General features: G+C 39.8%; 1 protein-coding gene across 2 annotated transcripts in view; it reads right to left on the minus strand.

Annotated features, from left to right (window-relative positions):
• Positions 1-1,920: 1,920 nt before the first annotated feature.
• The window catches only part of tmem144b (transmembrane protein 144b), a 46,074-nt gene continuing 28,624 nt past the window's right edge, over positions 1,921-19,370 (minus strand). For both annotated transcript variants that reach the window (XM_057850524.1, XM_057850523.1), the window contains exons 10-12: positions 11,042-11,139; positions 8,281-8,334; positions 1,921-2,114 (exon numbers count right to left, since the gene is read on the minus strand). In XM_057850524.1, coding sequence (XP_057706507.1) covers positions 2,031-2,114; positions 8,281-8,334; positions 11,042-11,139 — 236 coding nt within the window. In that variant the 3' untranslated portion in view covers positions 1,921-2,030. The remainder of the gene's footprint in view (positions 2,115-8,280; positions 8,335-11,041; positions 11,140-19,370) is intronic.

Genomic DNA, 19,370 nt, shown 5'->3' on the forward strand with positions numbered 1-19,370 from the left:
GTTGACAGAAGGACTGTTATTGTTGTGGTAATGTAGTACTTATGAGGGTCAAATAAAAGGAAAAAGGAGGACTACGACGGTGGTCTGCAACCCGCGGCTCTCGGGCCGCATGCGGCTCTTTAGCGATGCTTCGGAGCTTTTTTTTTTTTTTTTTAAATGGAAAAAGATGGGGGAGGGAAATATATTTTTTTGTTTTAATAGGATTTCTAGGAGGACAAACATGACACAAACATTCTTTCAATTCATTAATATTGTAATGATTTTAAACTTGTGGTGGCATAGTACAACAGAGTAGTCACGTGGTGCGTCATTCTCTATACGATCCACTGCAGGGAAAAGAAACATTTAATCATGAAGGCTAATTACGTATTTCTAGCCAACTTAGTCATTTCTATAGTAGGCTAATATAGCTAGTATCGATAATTATAAGGCTTGTACAAGGCTTTTAATTTTTTGTGGCTCCAGACATACTGTATAAGTTTTTTTTTTTTGTTTTTTTGGGGGTCAAATATGGCTCTTTCATCAGTTTGGGTTGCCAACCCTGAGTCACTACGAGATGTAAGTCGTACTATTGCCACGAGAAAAAAAGTCGCATTAGTACATCGGGTAACGTAGCTCTAATCAGCTACGCATTTTACATACATGTACTGTAGCTGAGAGGTACAACATTAGCCTGGCTAATGAAATATTTCAAATATATCTTTGTTATGGTTCTTCTTGGGGGAAAAAATGAAGAAAAAAAATTCGCTGTGGCACGACATGGTGAGGCTGTCCGACTCCGATGCAGCCCACCACCACAGCTTCAAAAAATCCTAGGGGAAACACTGGACTACTTATTTGCCCCACTGTACTCAAAAGTGTCCTTTCTATTTTATCCATATGTGACGACCGTCACCCCCCCCCGTGTTTTATTCAAACACATTGTTGAGGACAGCAAATTGGGTAATGGCTAGAAATCCGAGCAGTTCTTGAACGCGACACGAGCAGCTATCCAACAGCGCCATGGTGCTGAGCAAGTTTAAACGTCATCTCCAAACGAAACACCCGTCCCTTCAAAACAAGTCCAACTATTTTGTTCACCTTTGTGAAAACAGAAAAAGACAACTTTTTGAGAAAAGTTACAAAAGGTAAATAAGCCCCCGAAGCCAGTTACCTTGTTGCTGAACTTGTTGCTAAATCCAAAAAGTACCATGCCGTGACAGAGACATTAATACTACCTGCCTGCAAAGCCATTGTCTGCGAGATGCTCGGCCCTGATGCGGTTAAAGATATTGCTCAAGTCTCCCTGTGATAATTCTGAGCTCTTTCAAGCCTAACTGCTATTTAAAAAAAAAAACGGAAAGACAGCTGTTGAATAAGGATTTCGGCTTAGTTTTCATCAAAACAGGCTCAAGTTTCACGCTGAGTATGCATACTGAGAAATTTTATAATTATACATACTATACAGAAAATAATTTTGGAACATTTTTGGTTTGTGGTGTGCCGCAAGATTTTTTCCAATGTAAAAACGTGCTGTGACTCAAAAAAGGTTGAAAAACACTGCACCACCAATTGAAGAATTAAAATAAATGCTCTTCTACCACTCAATATTTTAGTCCTTGCAATTGAGTTGAAAACTTTAAATGGCTAACTCACTTTTTAACTCACCCTCCCCCCCCCCCCAAACCAAACATGCCAATGACTTTTTGTTCAAATTCAGGCTCCAGTCCTAACCAGCATTCCCAAACTTCACAATTGGAGAAACTGTTCTGGTGCTGATAATTTCCCTTCCCAACGTTAGTTTTAAAAACATTCACTATAAAGCCTCAAGACAATAACAGTTACCCCCGATAAGCCAACGAATGTATAGATTGAATATTCACAGTCGCAGCTCACGGTGTAAATATTGACAAGTGGCTTTCTCGCCGCGGAATTGATCCGAATGCGAAAGTTTATTGACAGATTTGTGGTTATTTATTACTAGACAAGCTGATGCAAAACAAACATGATTGCAGTCCATCCAAAAAGTACATAGAGATATCCAGTATAAACTATAGATTGGAGATTGCTGTCAACAAGGAGCCCATTAATACCATGGAGGATGCCAGGGAGAAGATTAAGCAGTTCACTAAACCCTGAGAACACAAAACAACGCAAGTTTAAAAGGTAGTATGGATGGAGCAAAAAGAACATGGATAATACAGAAGGTGGAACAAGTGAAAAGAAACCAATGATGGTATTACAGCAAAGAAAGAAGGATGCAAGGGAATGGAATCGTCACAAATATTTCAAGCCTTTGTTTCTTGTAATTTAGACAATCATGACTAACAAATTAAAACCCAAACTTCAGTCTGTCAAAAACAAATGCAATATTTGAAAAAAATCTGTTTTCTGAACCTTTAAACTGTCATGCAATCCCAAATAGAAGGTGACACATTCATTGAGGAAGACTGCCAACTTGATAGCTGTTCCGGAGACAGACACTTTTCACAAAGGGGGTGAACAAATAACTTTGCTTAACCCGACCCCCCACCCCCTCCCCCAAAAAAACGGTTGTTCACAGAGTGCTGCATCCAAGTATACTGACAGAATGAGTGAATGGCAGTGTGCTAGAAAAAGGACTAGTGGCGATTGCTCGATTACTGCAAGGAAAGCTCAGCTTTCCCCCAAAATGGCAGACAAAATAAGTGATCCAATGTATACTGTTGTGTGTAGAGATCATTGACTGAATATGCGCTACAACGCGCTCAACCTTTGTTCAGAATTCGCTTATCACTGGTTACGATGCGGATCGCTTTTCATTTATTCATTCACGCACCTTCATAGTCTTTCAAACAGTTTGGACGCTGTGCGTCTCCAGACTAGGCATGTGACTGTATAATATTCTAATGGTATGATAACCTACAGCCAAGATATCACGGTATTGCAATTACAGCTCTAAAATGTGTTACTTTGAGATATCTGGGGAAAAAAAAAAATCTAAACATTAGCAAATTGGAACATAAGTATAATGTTGCCAAAATAAGAAAAAAAAAAAAATTCTAAAATCGAAATATATGCAGTCCTTTAGGTGAGCCTAAACCCACAGGCACAACTCAACATTAGTACAATCAGAACAAAAATAATTGATTTCTTTTCCATAAAAAGCACATGTGTATGACTTATGTTTACATTATACACAAACTCAACAGTTGCCAGAGAGAAGAAAACACGTGTTACCACTGCTAGACACACTAAACACGCTGGAGTTAACTCTTGTAGCTGGTGGGAAAAGTTCATGACAGTGTTTACTAACCCTAAATTTGTATAAATACAAAATCATATTGAAGGTATTTTCTCGGCAGCCACCCTCCGCCAGACCCGTGTGTTCCATAAGGCGAGCTAGGCAAATGCCCAAGTGCGTCCTGGCGTCCAAAAGGGTGTCATGAAAAATGGCCAAATAATTTTTGATGATAGCAGTATTCAAAAAATACACAAAATAATAAAACAAAAGAACAACAAAATATATCATAATAAGTCTTAAAAAAATAATGATGCAATCATTTTTCTAGTGTGCCTTCGGCCCATTTCACCGTTTCTTGTGATTCGGTAATTTCACCATAGACTCGAGTCTCACTCACCACCTAGCAGACCAGCAAGCTACCTGAAGGTGCGATTTTTAGCCTCCGCAAATACGCGACGTTACGGTGACCAGTCAACGTCGTGAAAAGACAATTCCTCCGGGTCGCATTTTAGAGAGAAGAAAACGGAGAGCATGAACATAAAGACAGACAGGTTTGTTGTGAAAAAAAATAAATAAATAAAATTAACTTTTTTTTAACAACATAAGCACGTATACTTGGCGCAACTGCAAGCTTGCGGTTATTTACATCGAGTTTATATGACATACTGCTAAAGCTAAATCATACAGTATCATTAGCCAGGCTGTTTTGGAAATATTTTCAGTATTCAGCCTGCTGTGGATTAGTTTGTTAAATTTACTTCCCCTCCCATTTTAGAGAAAGTTGGACAAAGTGTATGGGGGACTAAAATTGTCTTATTTTCATGTGATATGAAGCACTTTTAAATAAATTTGCCTTGTCTAAAAGTACATTCTGGACATTCTGCTTTATTTATTGTTTGGTGTATGTTACGAAACTCATCAGCGATTCTGAAATTACAAATCGCTACAAAGCTACGAACAGTTTTGCTGCGGATGGGTGCAGGACCTGCACATTATGACAGTATCAAACGGCAACTCCATTGTTCTTGCAAAGGTAGGCTATGTGTGTTTACTATTTTCATTGCCATGAACCTGAACGCACCCAAAGTCTTGGATGACAAACAGAGCAGAGCAGACTCGCTACGGCTGGTAGTTTCTTCAATTTATTCAAAGTAAGTAACGCACAGCTTTGGACCATCAGTAATGGTAACGGCGGAAAAAATTATTAGATTACCCAGTTACTGAAAAAAATAACGCCGTTATGTAATGCCGTTATTTATAACGGCGTTATTCCCAACACTGGTCATTTCGCATCTAGTTCTTTATACATGTGATAGCTACAATAGCATTATGTAGACGTAGTTTGTAGCGGCTGTCGACAGCAGTCAGGTATTATAGTTTTTTTATCTAGCGGCATGAGTTGAGCCAGAGCCATGAGTTGAGCATTGAAATTACCCGGGTAATGACAAGCATGATGTTTACTCTCTGTCCGTTCCTCATTTCGTCCCGAAGACCGCGCTGACTGTGTTTTAGTTCCGCTTTACTTGACACATTTCAATAATCTGAATTTGGATGTTTGTGAATTGTTCTCTAATCTGCCACGGCCGAATCGCGAATAATCTAAGAATCGGAAATTTTGCACACCTGTAATTAATTATTACTCTAGAGTTAAGAGTTCATTGTTCCACTACAGCAAAACAAGACTAATCACTGGCTAAAGGCTGAGTTTATCCCGCCCATTGGATGCTCTGAGTCTCGGAGTCTATGGGCCGTGGCTGGCCCGGCAGCTATGCTTCTCTGCATAATGATTATATGATCAGTCTGAGTTTGAATCCCTTTTTGATTGACAGCGAAATGAGCGAATCAGGGATCTTGTCGCATCAACATCCACGGGAGGCATTTTCCAATTTTCATTTTGTTGTTCCGAGTCGAGGCACTTTGAGCTTCCTTTCATTGAAAGACCAGCATACGCCACTGTGACCGACTACAGTGATCCCTCACTACTTTGCGCTTCAAGCTTCGCGTGCCCTCAGTCCATCGCGGATTTTTTTTTTCCCCAATTAAAGAATACAGTTTTTTAATAGAGATGCCCTGATTTGATCACGTACAGCCTCTCACTCTCCCTTCTGCTGCTTTTCCTGCTCAGCAAGCAGCTGGAGATTGAGTTTGCTTGTTAAAGTTGAGGACGAGCGACAGGAGCATGTTGTTTGACAGATTTGTGGATATTTATAACTAGACAAGCTGATGCAAAACCATGATTGCAGTCCATCCAAAAAGTGCATAGAGACATATCCAGTGTATAGATTGGAGAATGCTATCAAAAAGGAGCCCATTAATACCATCTTCTTGATATTCTAAGCCGGAGATCTGTCATTCATCATTTAGCTTGTTATACATTCGCGGTAGTGTGCTGTGGCAAGAGATTGACGAGAGGCTGGTCTCAGCAGCGTGAGTGGATATGAATAGACTCACTCAATGAAGAATAATAAAAAACAAGCATTTTGCGATGTTATTTAAAAATAATTTGGTGGGCAGTGTTGGGACGCTGCTATAAATAACGCCGTTACATTAAGGCTTTATTTTTTTCAGTAACGGTAATCTATTTTTCCACTGTTACAATGCAGTTACTGTTACTGACGGTCAAGAGCGGTGCGTTACTTACTCTGAATAAATTGAAGAAACTACCAGCCGTAGTGAGTCTACACTGCTCTGTTTATTTGTCATCCAAGACTTTGGGTGAGTTCAGGGTCGAGAATAGCGCACGTACTTATGACTCCAGGCTGTTTGTACCTGCTCATTCAATTAGACAATGCTTTCCACAGCTTGCTAACATTTCTGTGTTTGCTACACCTGAATGCTAGCCCTGTTTCCATCCCCCCACTGTAAGCCAGCAAGAATGCTGCTTCCATCTTGAGGACGGCAGACGCTTTGAGGGTGACGGGAGGAGTATAGGGACGAGGCTGCCTGAATGCACCCCCTGGACAGATGCGATGGAAGTGATTGTGAGTGGCTGAGGGTTAGAGTCATGTGTCATGGTAAGCCAATCAGAGCCGGTGTTTTCACACACAAACCGGAACAGCGCGTGCGGCAAACGCACACACAAAACAGATGCAGAGGGATATAATGGCAGAGCATTCAGAGGAAAATTTGTCCTTTACGAGGTGGAGATATAAACACTTTCAAGTTGGTCGAAATTAAAGGAAAGAACTTGCATGTGAAGTGTAATTTATGTGCCGGGGCAAAGCTTTTGTCGACATTTGTGGTAAGCAATTCAAATCTGCTGAAGCACCTAACAACTACACACGCTACCACAAAGCTAGTGGCGAAAAATCCCACCACAGAAACAGATGATGAGAGGCCATCCATGACCAGTTGTCTGAGGTTGTGAGAGTTTGATTTATTTTACACTGCAGTGTTAAACACAGTTTTTATTGTTGAACTGTTTACTTTTGTTGTGTGAAAATACTTGAAGTACTTTAGCATATGTCTACTTGAGCAGTTGTCTGACTAGTGATTGTGATTTATGCTTCAGCGTGAAACTCACCTTATATTGCTTTACTGTTGACTTTTGTTAACAAAATACTTGAAGTACAGTACGGTATGTCTACTTGACCAGTTGTCTCAGGTTGAGAGCGTTAGATTTAACTTATTAAACTCACTTTATATTGTTTACTGCTGATTGTTTTATTATATTGTTTACTGTTTATTTTTGTTGCACTTCAAGTGTAGGATAAATCTGTTGCTGGTGAGGTGCAATAAATATTACAAGGTTCTACAACACAACTACCTGTCTGTTCTCTATTCAACTGACCCGAATACTGCTCAGAAAATTTCAAATTCTTTGACATACAACTTTTTAAAGTAACGGAAATAGTTACTTTTACTATGGAGTAAATCAGTTAATAACTCAGTTACTTTTTAGAGGAAGTACGAGTAACTATAATTACTTTTTTAAAGTAACGTGCCTAACACTGTTGGTGGGACAGTACCATGTTTGAAACTTTTTAATGACACTTTGGTGGGGAAAAAAGGGGAATTCATGTCCAATATGTATCTTTCCAGTGCTACACAAAAAACTATATACTGTATATGGCGGAAAACAGAGACAAGACTGAAAAAGCAGTTTCTGCTCTTGCATTCCTCTTTAAAAGAAACTGCTTTATTTTAAGCCAAAACAACTGTTGTGTTTGACAGAACAATATGTCTATATGCTGCCATAGCAGATTCATGCCGCATTAAGCCCCCTATTTTTAATTTGTCCGTTTTACCCTGGATACCCCCGTTTACAGACGTCGCGCAATCGCTTTTGTTTCAACCCAGCCATAAAACGAAGGTAATTATATTTATTAATCAAAATGTCATTTTTAGCTTAGAATCATTAATTGATGTCTAATATTTCGTTTAAAAAACAAACTTAAAAAAAATTATTCACTCGCATATTTTAAACATAAACAAATGACGTCACAATGAAAAAAATGGTGTCTAAAAAAAAGTCACAGATATCCACCTCATAACTATCGCTAAGTTGTATTTTTTTTGTTACTGTCACATTTTCTCTGATTTGTTAGATAATCGATCCAAACAAAGAAAAATTGAAAAAAAAAAAAAAAAAATTTAATGGGTAAATATATGCAAAAGAAAATCTCGACCACTCCTTGATGTCTGCGATTTCTGCATCGCGACCCTTGTTATATTACCATGTTTCACCCATCAAATCCCCAAAAAATCCAGCTGTGGCCATTCACAGCTGTGTCTTGACACTCAGTGATACATGTTACATGGAGTTTTTGGATCGAAACAAGGTAAGTACGCGATAATAATTTGTTAAAGTTATGGCGTCTATGCTCTCGCATGCGCTCACCTCCAGATAGGGTTTTGCTTTTAAAAAAAAATTTTTTTTTTTTTTTAAAAGCCCTCCTGTTCACAGAGTGAACTGTAGCTTGAATCTATGCAAGGAGAGGAAGTTTGATCATGAATACACTTCATGTACTCATTAAAAGAGGACATGACACCAAATTTAATCGCGTGTTAAATTGACAGCGTCAAAGGAGGTTTGAGTTAACTGACAGCAATAACAGATATTTCAAATTTTCATTTACCTTAATCTCTTTGAACACAAGGCTTCCCCAGAGTGCCGCAACCAGGCTGTATCCCTGCAGAGGACATTCATGAAATATTATCAGCACAGTACAGCAAGCCAATTGTAAGTGTTTCCTATTTAAGCAAGCATTTTGAAGAAGAAAAAAAAAAAAAAAGACCGAACCGAGTCAAGCGTGACTAGTTTGATGTTTTCAGAGTTTGAGGAATAGAATGAGGGCGACTGGTGGATTGAGATAGGAACACTGGACGGCTGGCAAGAGGGCGCAGAGAATGCATTTTCAATTTAGGCAACGCAAATATGCACACGTTTGAGGATTTTCTTTTTGAACCAGATACTAGATGTGCTGAAAATAACCTCACATGAAAATGTATCCAGGTCAGTTTTAAATTCATTAAATCTAAATTGGTACTCTTTAGATGCGAGCCCAACATAAGCCAATTTTCCAGGGAAAAAAATATTTTATCTCGACTAAAAAAATTGAATAATCTTTGTAAAAAATGACTTCTGTTATGATAAGAGGGTTACATAAAACTATAAATTCATTCAGAAAATTATGAGAATCCACTAAAGAACCTAAAATACATATTAGAAAACAATAAAAGTAGATTTAACATGGTAATTTTCAGACATTTTGAATCCTGCAGCTTATTTGATTTATTTGGGTAAATGGGTAACACTTTATTTGACAGCGGCATCATAAGACAGTCATAATTATGACATGACACCATCGTGGGCACTACTGAATGCTTATGACAGATGTCATTAAGTGTCATCCGGCAAATTATGTCATTAACTCCAATTATGTCCAGTTCGGATCTTTTACATCCATTCAAAAGTTAGATAATTTGCCGTATAACACTTAATGACATTTGTTATATGCATTCATTAATGCTCATTACAGTGCAGAGGTTGCATTAGACTTTTTCGTTGTCTGTCATTTTGACTGACAGGGTCATAAAAATCCGGTCATAATCTATTTTTACCCGTCACTTAAATTTTTAAAATGACTATATCTTGATGCAGTCACTATATGTATGTACACAATAATACAATAATACTTTATCTAACATTACTGCAGTCATGGATTACAGTAAGCAGGCCAGTCATTTAATAATAATCAAATATTATATAATTCCATTATATACAGTACATATATATTTTTTTATTATCATTTTTAAATAAAAACGCACGTTGATACGACGCACATAAAGGCAACTTCAATTTTTTTTTTTTTTTTTTTTAAATAGTTAGAAAGTTGTATGGACTTACAATCCACTAGCTTGTTTCCTGTTGTCTTCCGAAATACACTTGGGTGACGGCGCGCCAAGAGTTCGTTCATAGCCGACGTGCTTCCATGGTATGCGAGCTCAGCTTCGCAAAAAGAGTACACACAGTGGTGGCACCCTCCATATTTTCCTTGAAATAATTTCAGGCTTTGGCTAGTCTGGTCCGCTTTTTTGGCTCTATGCCGCTTTCACCGTGTTACCAATTCTGCCCTTCTTGGTAATTGGCGGTGTTTTCAACTGCGCGCCGCAGTGAGGAGTGAACCGGCGATTCACTTGATTCGTTGTCATCCTTCATCCTCCATTGAATCAGTCCCTCTTTTTCCACCTGTTTTATCAACACCATCGTTGTTTTGGGGCTTTTTGAAGAAACTTCGGACACTCAGTTGCCTTGACATTTTTCCGAGTAAGGCCAACGACGTCATGCATCAAGAGAGACAATAGCTAATTAATATGCTCGCTCGCCACCCTGTGGTCTGGGGTGTGAATTGCAACCTGTCAAAATGACAGATGGACTTGTTTTTTCCGTCACCGTTTTAAAAAAACGGTCAACGACGGAAAATATTCGGTTAACGCGACCCCTGCAGTGTCATGTCATAATTATGATTGTCTAATGAGTCTTAAGGTGCCACTGTCAAATAAAGTGTTACCAAATACCATAACTAGCAATTAATGAAACAACTGGAACAGTAACTGAAGAAATAATCAGCACAGAATGAATTTTGATTGTTATTAAAATCTGTAGTTCTGCAGTGCATGCTAGGAGACATGTTGGAACACAACAGTGTTGACAGCAGGTGGCAGCAGAGGTTGAATGTCTCTCCCAAGGGAGAAATGATGGCCAATTGAAGCTTCTTGAAGCAATGAAACACCATGAAGCTTTGCAGCCAATTGGTTCAAAGCTTCGTGGTGGTTCATGAAACACATGAATTGGTTCAAAGCTTCACGGTGGTTCATGAAACACATGAATTGGTTCAAAGCTTCACGGTGGTTCATAAAACACATGAATTGGTTCAAAGCTTCACGGTGGTTCAACCACCATGAAGCTTTAAACCAATTGGCTGCAAATGGTGGTGCATTTGGTCTTACTACATTCTTATGATGCCGCTGTCAAATGAAGTGTTATCGGTTAATATCTTTTGGTGTAAATAACCCATGAACCCCACATTGCTCCTGGTGCTGCGTCACCAGTAGGTGGATGGCGAGATAGTGTAAAGCGCTTTGAGCGCCTTGAAAGGTGGACAAGCGCTATATAAGTATAACACCATAACCATAATACAGTGAGGACAGCTGCGGCTTATATTCCAGTGCAGTTTATCTATGAACAAATGTCATTTGAGTCAAATTTGGTGGGTGGCGGCTTATAGTCAGGTGCAGCAAATAGTGCAAAAATTACGGTAAAATGTGACAAATACATTGTTCTCGCAAATATTAACAGCTAAGCCTACCACAAAAGGTTTTAAAATGTGCACTTACCGCCGTCACCATAGGACATGTGACCACAACGCTCAAGTAATTGTTGGCCAAGACCCAGCAGTACGTGGCCAATGCCCACATCGATCCAGAAAAAAGCCCTGCAAGCAACCAAACCATTAATCGTAAGGTGTCGCCATGGAAAGGTTTTTACTAGTTTGACATAGCTGTCTTCCTTTACACCCGTTTCAAACCAGTAGCCATACTGTACACAGAATTTTTTCTTTATCGTTGAACGAAAAGAGTCGATTTATCCTTGTTACAGGTTGTTTTATTCTTATAACGAACAGGAGATGATGACAAAGAATTCAGGAATAAAAAAATAAAAAAAATACATTTAGATGCAGACAAGACAGACACCAGCGCTGAGGCACAAAGACTGCGCATACCTCTTTTCTTCCCTTCTCTGCGAGGTTCTCTCCTTCCCCCATCTTGCTAGCACTAGCTAATATTTTCCAGATGTGCAACTATTCAATGGCATTCACTGAACAAAGGACAAAGAACTTTCTTTATGATGAAAAATGCAAGGTCCACATATGATTATTGTGAATAAATGGAATTTCTATAAGTTCTTTTTAATTAAATTAAAAAATTGAATTCATCCTCAAAGAAACTGCTCATTCCGGACCCAAAAAAGCCAGTCGTGAATGCGGCGATTGCTTACTATCTCCAAAATATAGATTACATCAGATGCGATTGCTCCAAGACTGCGAGGGAAGCTCATTTTCCCCCTCAAAATGGCAAAAAATGTGGTCAAGTGTATACTGTTGTGTGCACAGGTCATTGACTAAATATGCGCTACAACATTCTCAACTTTTGTTCAGAATTAGCTTCTTATCCAGGCATGAAAATGGGTCAGGGGTTAAAAAGGTGAGAAGGGTGTGGAGGAAATATGTTCCAGTACACTGTACACCCCAACAAAATATTGAGCTCTGTCGACCCACACTGTGTTTCAGCAGGGCCGTGCAGAGACCGGTGGAGGGTCGGGTGCTCGTAGATCAAAAGGGGCACATGAACAAGCATTTAATACACCTTAAAACAACATAACTTCAATTTGAACCAGCTTTAGATAATAATTGGCTGCGACTGTGACATACTTTAATTGGGAGGGGGCAACAGTGAATAGAAATCAAAACTGTCATCCACACTTTCTGGCTGTGACTCAGTCAGTCTAGCTCTTTTCTTCCTTCAACCTCTGCATCAAAACTTCCTTCCTCAACTTGTTCATCTGAGAACAAACCACATCAGATGGTCACTGAGCCATCAACAGCACAGTTTTCTCAAAACTATTATTTCATTATAATCCATACTTAACAACTCTAGCACCTAATGATTAATAAAGCAATGACATCAAATCTTATAGAAAAATAACATTGTAATTGTGTTTATAATTGTATTTAATACCTGACTATCCTTGCAAACCTGTTCTTACCAGGTCTGCTATTCACCCAGCTGATGAGGTATCCGCTGCCTTTAGCAGCCTCATCCAACTCCTTTTTTTATCCCTTTTTTATGGCTTTTAGTTTTAAAGCTTTCTTAATTTCTTTCTCTCTCAATAACGATGGAGGTAGATTTGTGTTTTTATTATTCAATCCAAAAAAAAAAAAAGTTACTTTTATCAAAAACAAAGTTGCTTCAATCAAAATACAGTTATACTTTTAATCCCAAAAGTCACTTCAATAAAAAAAATTGTTTTTGATTGCAAAATAAATTTGAGACAAAAAAAGCATTTGAAAACTATTTTTCTTGATTGAAACAAATTTTTCCATTGAAGAAATGTTTTGCGTTTGGGCCACATTTTGGCTAGGACATTTGTGTTTTTATTATTCAATCAAATAAGTTGCTTCAAACAAAAAATATATATAAAAAAAACTTTGCACATGTGTCAATCACCGTTTAACAAAGCCTGAGAGGGTTTGAGTGGACTCACTATGAAGCATTTAATAAAGCCAAGCATTTTCTTACTATTTTATTCTTGTTTAAAAATAATTCGGTGGGGCAGTAACATGTTTAAAACTTATCATAATTCTTACATTTTGAAGTGCTTGAAAACCATTTATAAATGATACTTTGGTGAAAAAAGTGAAAAAAACATGTCTTATATATATGTATCGTTTTTCCAATGTAAAATCTGAATACATAAATTGAACACACACACAAAAAATGGGGGGGGGGGCCTACTTCGCGGTTTTCACTTATTGCGGCGGGTTCTGGTCCCCATTAACCGCGAAAAACGAGGGATCCCTGTATTTCTGAAAAGCTTTAAGAAGCAAGAGTCATTCCCACCACTCGTCGGGCCGGTGTTGTGCCGACACCGGCCGTCATCTCAAGTCCCAGCCGAAAATAACGTGTCTAAGGCGGACGACGGGAGCGATGCGATGCGACCCCTCAATCCGAGAGCATGCCGCTTAATTTGACTCAGCAGTGTGTTTCTTCGTTTATATTACCGCTAAATACACACGCTTGACGCCAATTTAACGGGAGCAATTTTTTTTCATGGGAGATTTGGCTAGCTCTTGCAGTGTTCAACGCAAGCTGCAACGAATGGCAGTAACTTTTTTATATCACAAAATGTGAAAACGGTTGAAACCATTACTCACCAAATTCAATCTGCTGGCAAATACAGGCAAGTGTGTATGCTGCGCTCTGGTCTGCCCCAGTGTGGATAAGGCCTGCTTTTTTGTTTTCGCAGCTTTGCAATGCAACCCAATGCTCACCGAGCACTCCTTGTTTCACGTAAGGAGTGCGCGCATCTGGAATAATGGCCCGCAGCTTGGGCCGATGATTGGTTCTTGTCAGCGAAGCATCTAGAAGGATTTGCTGACTGTCCGTGTCACTTTTTTAAAGAACCGATCAGTTTACGTACTAAGTTAATCACATGATGACAATAATAATAATAATTAAATAAAACTTCCAGAACCCCCCCCCCACCCCCCCCAAAAAGAATTTCTCCTCGGATCTACGCAATTCACGAAGGTCGCCCTTTTTTTACTTCAAAACGGCGAATTTCGCCGAAAGGTGAGAGATTTTCATGCCTGCTTATCACTGGTTACGATGCGGCTTGCTTTCATTCATTCGTGCAGCTTCACAGTCCTTTAAACAGTGGCGAAGTTGTGCTTCTCTGGAGTTGAGTACTAGTACAGCAAAGTCATTTGACTAAAGGCTGGGTTTATCCCGCCCATCGGACGCTCTGCGTCTCAGGGGGTCTCTGGGCAGTGCTCAGCCTGCCCGGACGATGTGGTTCTTTGCATGATGACTGGATAATCTATCTGAGGCCGAGTCCCTTTCAGACCCGGCGGCATGGGCGGGCATTAGGGGGCCGTGCCCGCCCTGAGGGACGGCTGTGCCCGCCCTAGCTCGATTAAACTGTACTGTGTAATCTTTTATTTATTTATTTTTTTTAAATCTTCCACAAAAACACACACACACACACACGGAGAGAATGAACCCTATATTCCAGTGTTTTTCAATCGATTGTGCCGCCGCCGCGAGAAATTATCCAATGTCGCTTTTTTTTTAACATCGTCGGGCAAAGTTGCAGTAGGAAGGAAGGAAGGAATGTGGAAAAAGTTCTCGGTTGTGTGCAGATGAGTCGTGTTGCGTTCAAGAACTGCTCTGATTTCTAGCCGTCAGCCACCTTGCTCTCCGTAACAATGTGGACTCCAGCACTTCTACTGTTCATTATTTGACTCGTCAAGTGTCGATATATACAAAAGTGTCCTTTCCATTTTATCCATATGTGACGACCGTTAATCCTCCCTCTTTGTTTTATTCCAACACATTATCGAGGACAGCTAGGTGGGAGATACCTAGAAATCCGAGCAGTTCTTGAACGCGACACGAGCGGCTATCTAGCGCCATACAAGCTTAAACTCATCTCCAAATGAACCCCCGTCGCTTCAGAACAAGTCGATGGATTATTTTGTACGCCTTCGTGAAAACAGAGAAATGGGCAACTTTTTTGAGGAAAACTACAAAGGTAAATAAGAACGCCCTGAAAGCCAGTTACTTTGTTGCTAAATCCCAAAAGTCCCAAACTGTGGCAGAGACGTTAATACTACCTGTCTGCAAAGCCATTGTCAGCGAGACGACCAGCCCTTATGTGCTTAAATGCATTGCTCAAGTCCCCTGTCTGATAGTTTTTCAAGCCTAAGTGCTAAACGTTTCACACTGAGTAAGTATAAATACTGAGAAATTAATTTATAATTAAATATACTATACAGAAAGTAATTTTGGAACATTTTGGTGTGGTGTGCCGCGAGATTTTTCCCAATGTAAAAACGTCCCGTGACTCAGAAAAGGTTGAAAAACACTGCTCTAGTCATCCTATCTTGATCTGTCGTCACAATCACAGCAGGGAATGTAGGCAATTTCTAGCCAATCACAGATAAGGGGGGGCGGGCTGAGTAGCCGGTGCTGTGCCGAAAAATAGCCGCCCCGCGTGAAATGTCCCCCTCCGACGGGAACGCTTATTTATAACGCTTTATTGAGCGTTTATTTGATTTATTTGTTTATTTATTTTATTGTTGAGCGCCCACACGTCACTCGTACAGCTTTTTCTTACCAATCGATGGACATGGAAACGATTTTCTTATACCGTGAATATATGTATTATTTTACTCTGCTTGAGCTAAATGTCATAACTGTGTGATTGTCATTGAGATATGGTCGTGAAAACCTGTAGACTAATACATTTCTGTTCAAAGATGGTTATGTGGCCCAGTCCACGATTTGTTAGTAAAATAAAGTACTAGTATTTTGTCTAATTTATTTATTTAAAAGTGATTTTACAGTCGTAAATCCATTACTGTGACGAGTCCATGAAAACATTTGTTTTCACCTCAATAAAGCGTTATGAATAAGCGTTTCCGTCAGGGGGGACATTTCACGCGGGGCGGCTATTTTTCGGCACAACACCTGCTATTGTGTTACTACGATTGGATAGGGATTGCTCCGGTTACAGAAATGGCGATTGAGCGGCTCCTCCGTTGCTAATTCAAATTGGAATGGACATCCGTGTTTTTTTTTTTCAAGAAACTAAAGACGAACTCCAGCCATGACAAAGACGCGGCCGAAAGTCAACATGAAGGGATAGCGCTGCTACCTCCTGCAGTTTCACTGACTGACACTATCATCAGAAAATATAACGGGTAAAAACGCCACTGTTACGGCTAAATTTACATTGAAGAAGTGTGCCCCCCCCAAAAAATGTAATGCCCCCCCTGTAATTTCTTTCTGCAGCCGGGTCTGGTCCCTTTTTGATTGATTGAGAAATTGGCGAGTCCGTGATCTTTTTAAAATACGCGGGAGGCATTTTTCAATTTTAATTCCATTCAGAGTTTAATCAGAAACTTTCAGAATCATCCTAGTGGCACTAGCATCTGCTTGTGTTTGAAGACTTGACAGCTGGCACTCGTTTCTTTCCCTACCGAGCAGCGGATGCAACTGAGCCCCTCCACAGTCACAAAGCACTCACAAGTGGACACACTTTGAGCTTCCCCTCATTGAAAGACCAGCATCTGCCACTTGATTACATTCCTAACTGCAGTTTGTTGACCACATTGCCAAGTTTACTTCTCAGGATTTTCTCCTTGGAATAAACCACTTTTTTAAGGTTGCTTGTAGTTCTGAAATGCATTGCTACAACATAATTGAAGAAAATCATGAGGTTTTTCCCCCCAGACAATCCAGCTACTTCGTGGACCGCTTTCCCTCTCAGCAGATTTAACAAAAGCTCAGGGTGGATACCCAGAAGCTTTCCTGATGAAAGTCAGCTTTTTTCATCTTTTAATGTAGGAAATAGTGGAAAGTAAAGCTCTCCACTCCTCGAAATGTTATTACTGAGGTCTACAAAAAACGACCCACACCAATGAGTAGCTTTTCTTAGACTTCCTGTCACCTACTGTAATAGGGGTTACTAGAACTAAACCCTAACATTGGTATTTGTTCCGAGACCAAGCATGCCGCTTTATAAATGCATTGGACCATCGACAGCTGGCTTCTTAAGATCTGGAACAGTGATTTATTTGCATCTCGAGAGCTAGGGACATTACTTTGAGGATGAACAAATGCTGATTTGAAAGGTGCGAAAGAAGCCATCCATGTCAAAGAAGAAAATAAGTCACTCGGGAGAGAATTTTTGAGGCATCACTTTTGGTCCGACTTCAACAATGTCGAGACTGCCAAAGAGTGACACATTCAAAGGAAAGTGGCGAAAATTTGAGTGAATGACAGATATGCATTACTGTCATTCTACTAGCCAACAACAATACACAGAGAGCACACCTATAGGAGCTTAAATAGAAGGCTTTCACACATAGTTGGAATGGAAAAAGCTTTTGGATTGAGAGCGAACCATCACTAAAAAGGAATTCAGATGAGAGAGTAAAATCAAATCCACACTAGGCATGTGCCAGCATGATATTCTGAAGGCACGATTACATTATACTTATGTTGGCTTAAGGTTAAGTTAAAAAAACTTCTAATTAAAACAAATTTTAGTCCTTTAGGTGAGCCTAAACCCACAGCTCAACATCAAAACAAAAATAATTGATTTTCCATAAAAAGCGCGTAAGTGTGGCTTGTATCATGTTTATATTATACACACACTCCTTTTCTCAACACAGACAGTTGCCAGAGAAAAAAACACATTTTACCATCGCTAGACACACTAAACACGCTGGAGTTAACTCTCGTAGCTGGTGAGAAACGTGTCACTTCCTGGTTGGGCTGTCACTTCCTCGATGTGTGAAACTCAGCTAAGCGACGACTAGAGACCATACAGGAATTGCCATTTTTGGATTACAAAGAAGTCTTTATGTTGATCTGGATTGAAGATTTATCGTTCGGAGAGCGGTAAAAGGGACTGCCAACCCTGATCGTTCGGTCCCCGAACGAGTGGCTTGCAAGCCAGCCTAGTGGCTACACAGCCGCTAGCATAGACGCTAAATGTAAGAAAGTGTTAGAAATCGGACTGACTAGACCAGGGTTCACTAAATTCTGACCTCGGTGCCACTTTTCCTGTCGTGTTCTCCATGTCTCTCTCCCCTAACACACCTGAATCAAATGATTATGTATCAGCAACCTCTCCAGAAGCCTGATAATGATCCTGATTATTTTGATTCAGGTGTGTTGGAGGAAGGAGACATGGAAAACGTGACAGGAAAAGTGGCACCGAGGTTCAGATTTAGTAAACCCTGGATAAGACTATGGGACCGAAGAAAAAAAAAATCGTTCATGGAAGTGTTTACTAACCTTTAATTTTGTATGAATTAAATTTTGTATGAATACGAAATCATATTGGAGGTATTGCCTCCTTGGCAGCCACCCTCCGCAAACATGTTTTGTTGGTTGGCCGCCCTCCTCTAAGCTGCGGCTGTCGGTAATTTTTCTGTAGCCATACCAGGGATTTCGTTTTCTACGATGGGAGGAAAAAAGTTTAGGAGTTTCACCTCCTATAGCCATCGTGTTGCACAACCAACTCACTGACACTGAGCAACAACCGGTGGGGGAGGGTTGAGCCGTACAGCTGCAAAAGTGTGATTTCTCCATGCATTTTTGGGACATAATGTAGAAAATAGTTAATACCTTAGGGACAGTGTGACGTAATTTTTTTGCGGTTTTGAAACCTTGACGTTTTCAAACCACGATATACCTTGAAACCGGTGATTGCATACCTGTCAAGTTGTACGGTTTCGGCGTAATTTGTACAAGTGAGCACTGATTTTTAAATATGTACGCCGTATGTTCAAAATCTGTACGTTTTTCGTTCATTACGTTTTTTTTCTCCGTTCGGATTTTGCCACCGCTTCGGCAATGAGACAATGTTACTATGCGTTACTACGTTGGTTTAATGACGTGAGAAAAGTCAGAGACACGGAAAGGGAAGAGTAGCAAATGCGATGCCAGGCGGCGCCAATATTTCCTGATTGTAGCAGAAAGCCTACAATCTACGCCTAGATATCACATGCATATATAACTACATGTGAAATGATAGACTCGGCGGCGTAAGTAAACAGTCGCCATTTTTAAAGCAGTAAACTTCTCAGGCACTGTTGTAGTGAACCTTCCTAGCGAAGCTAAGTAACTTTTTATCTAAAATACTCCAAAATCGGATAAATCTTGACTTGAATCTATCTTTAAATGATGAACCAGTTTTAAAACTTTCACATGTCGAAAGTAGACAGAAGGGAACTAATGCAAAAACGGGAGCAATTTTATCAATAACAGTTCATTCACAACATTAAATGAATTCCAAACACGACTGCTTATCACTTCTCAGAATTAGCAAAAGAAATGTTCCCTGACTCAAAGATTGCATCGGTAAATTCAT

This window comes from Corythoichthys intestinalis, chromosome 11, assembly GCF_030265065.1.
Source record: "Corythoichthys intestinalis isolate RoL2023-P3 chromosome 11, ASM3026506v1, whole genome shotgun sequence".
Taxonomy (NCBI): Eukaryota; Metazoa; Chordata; class Actinopteri; order Syngnathiformes; family Syngnathidae; genus Corythoichthys; species Corythoichthys intestinalis.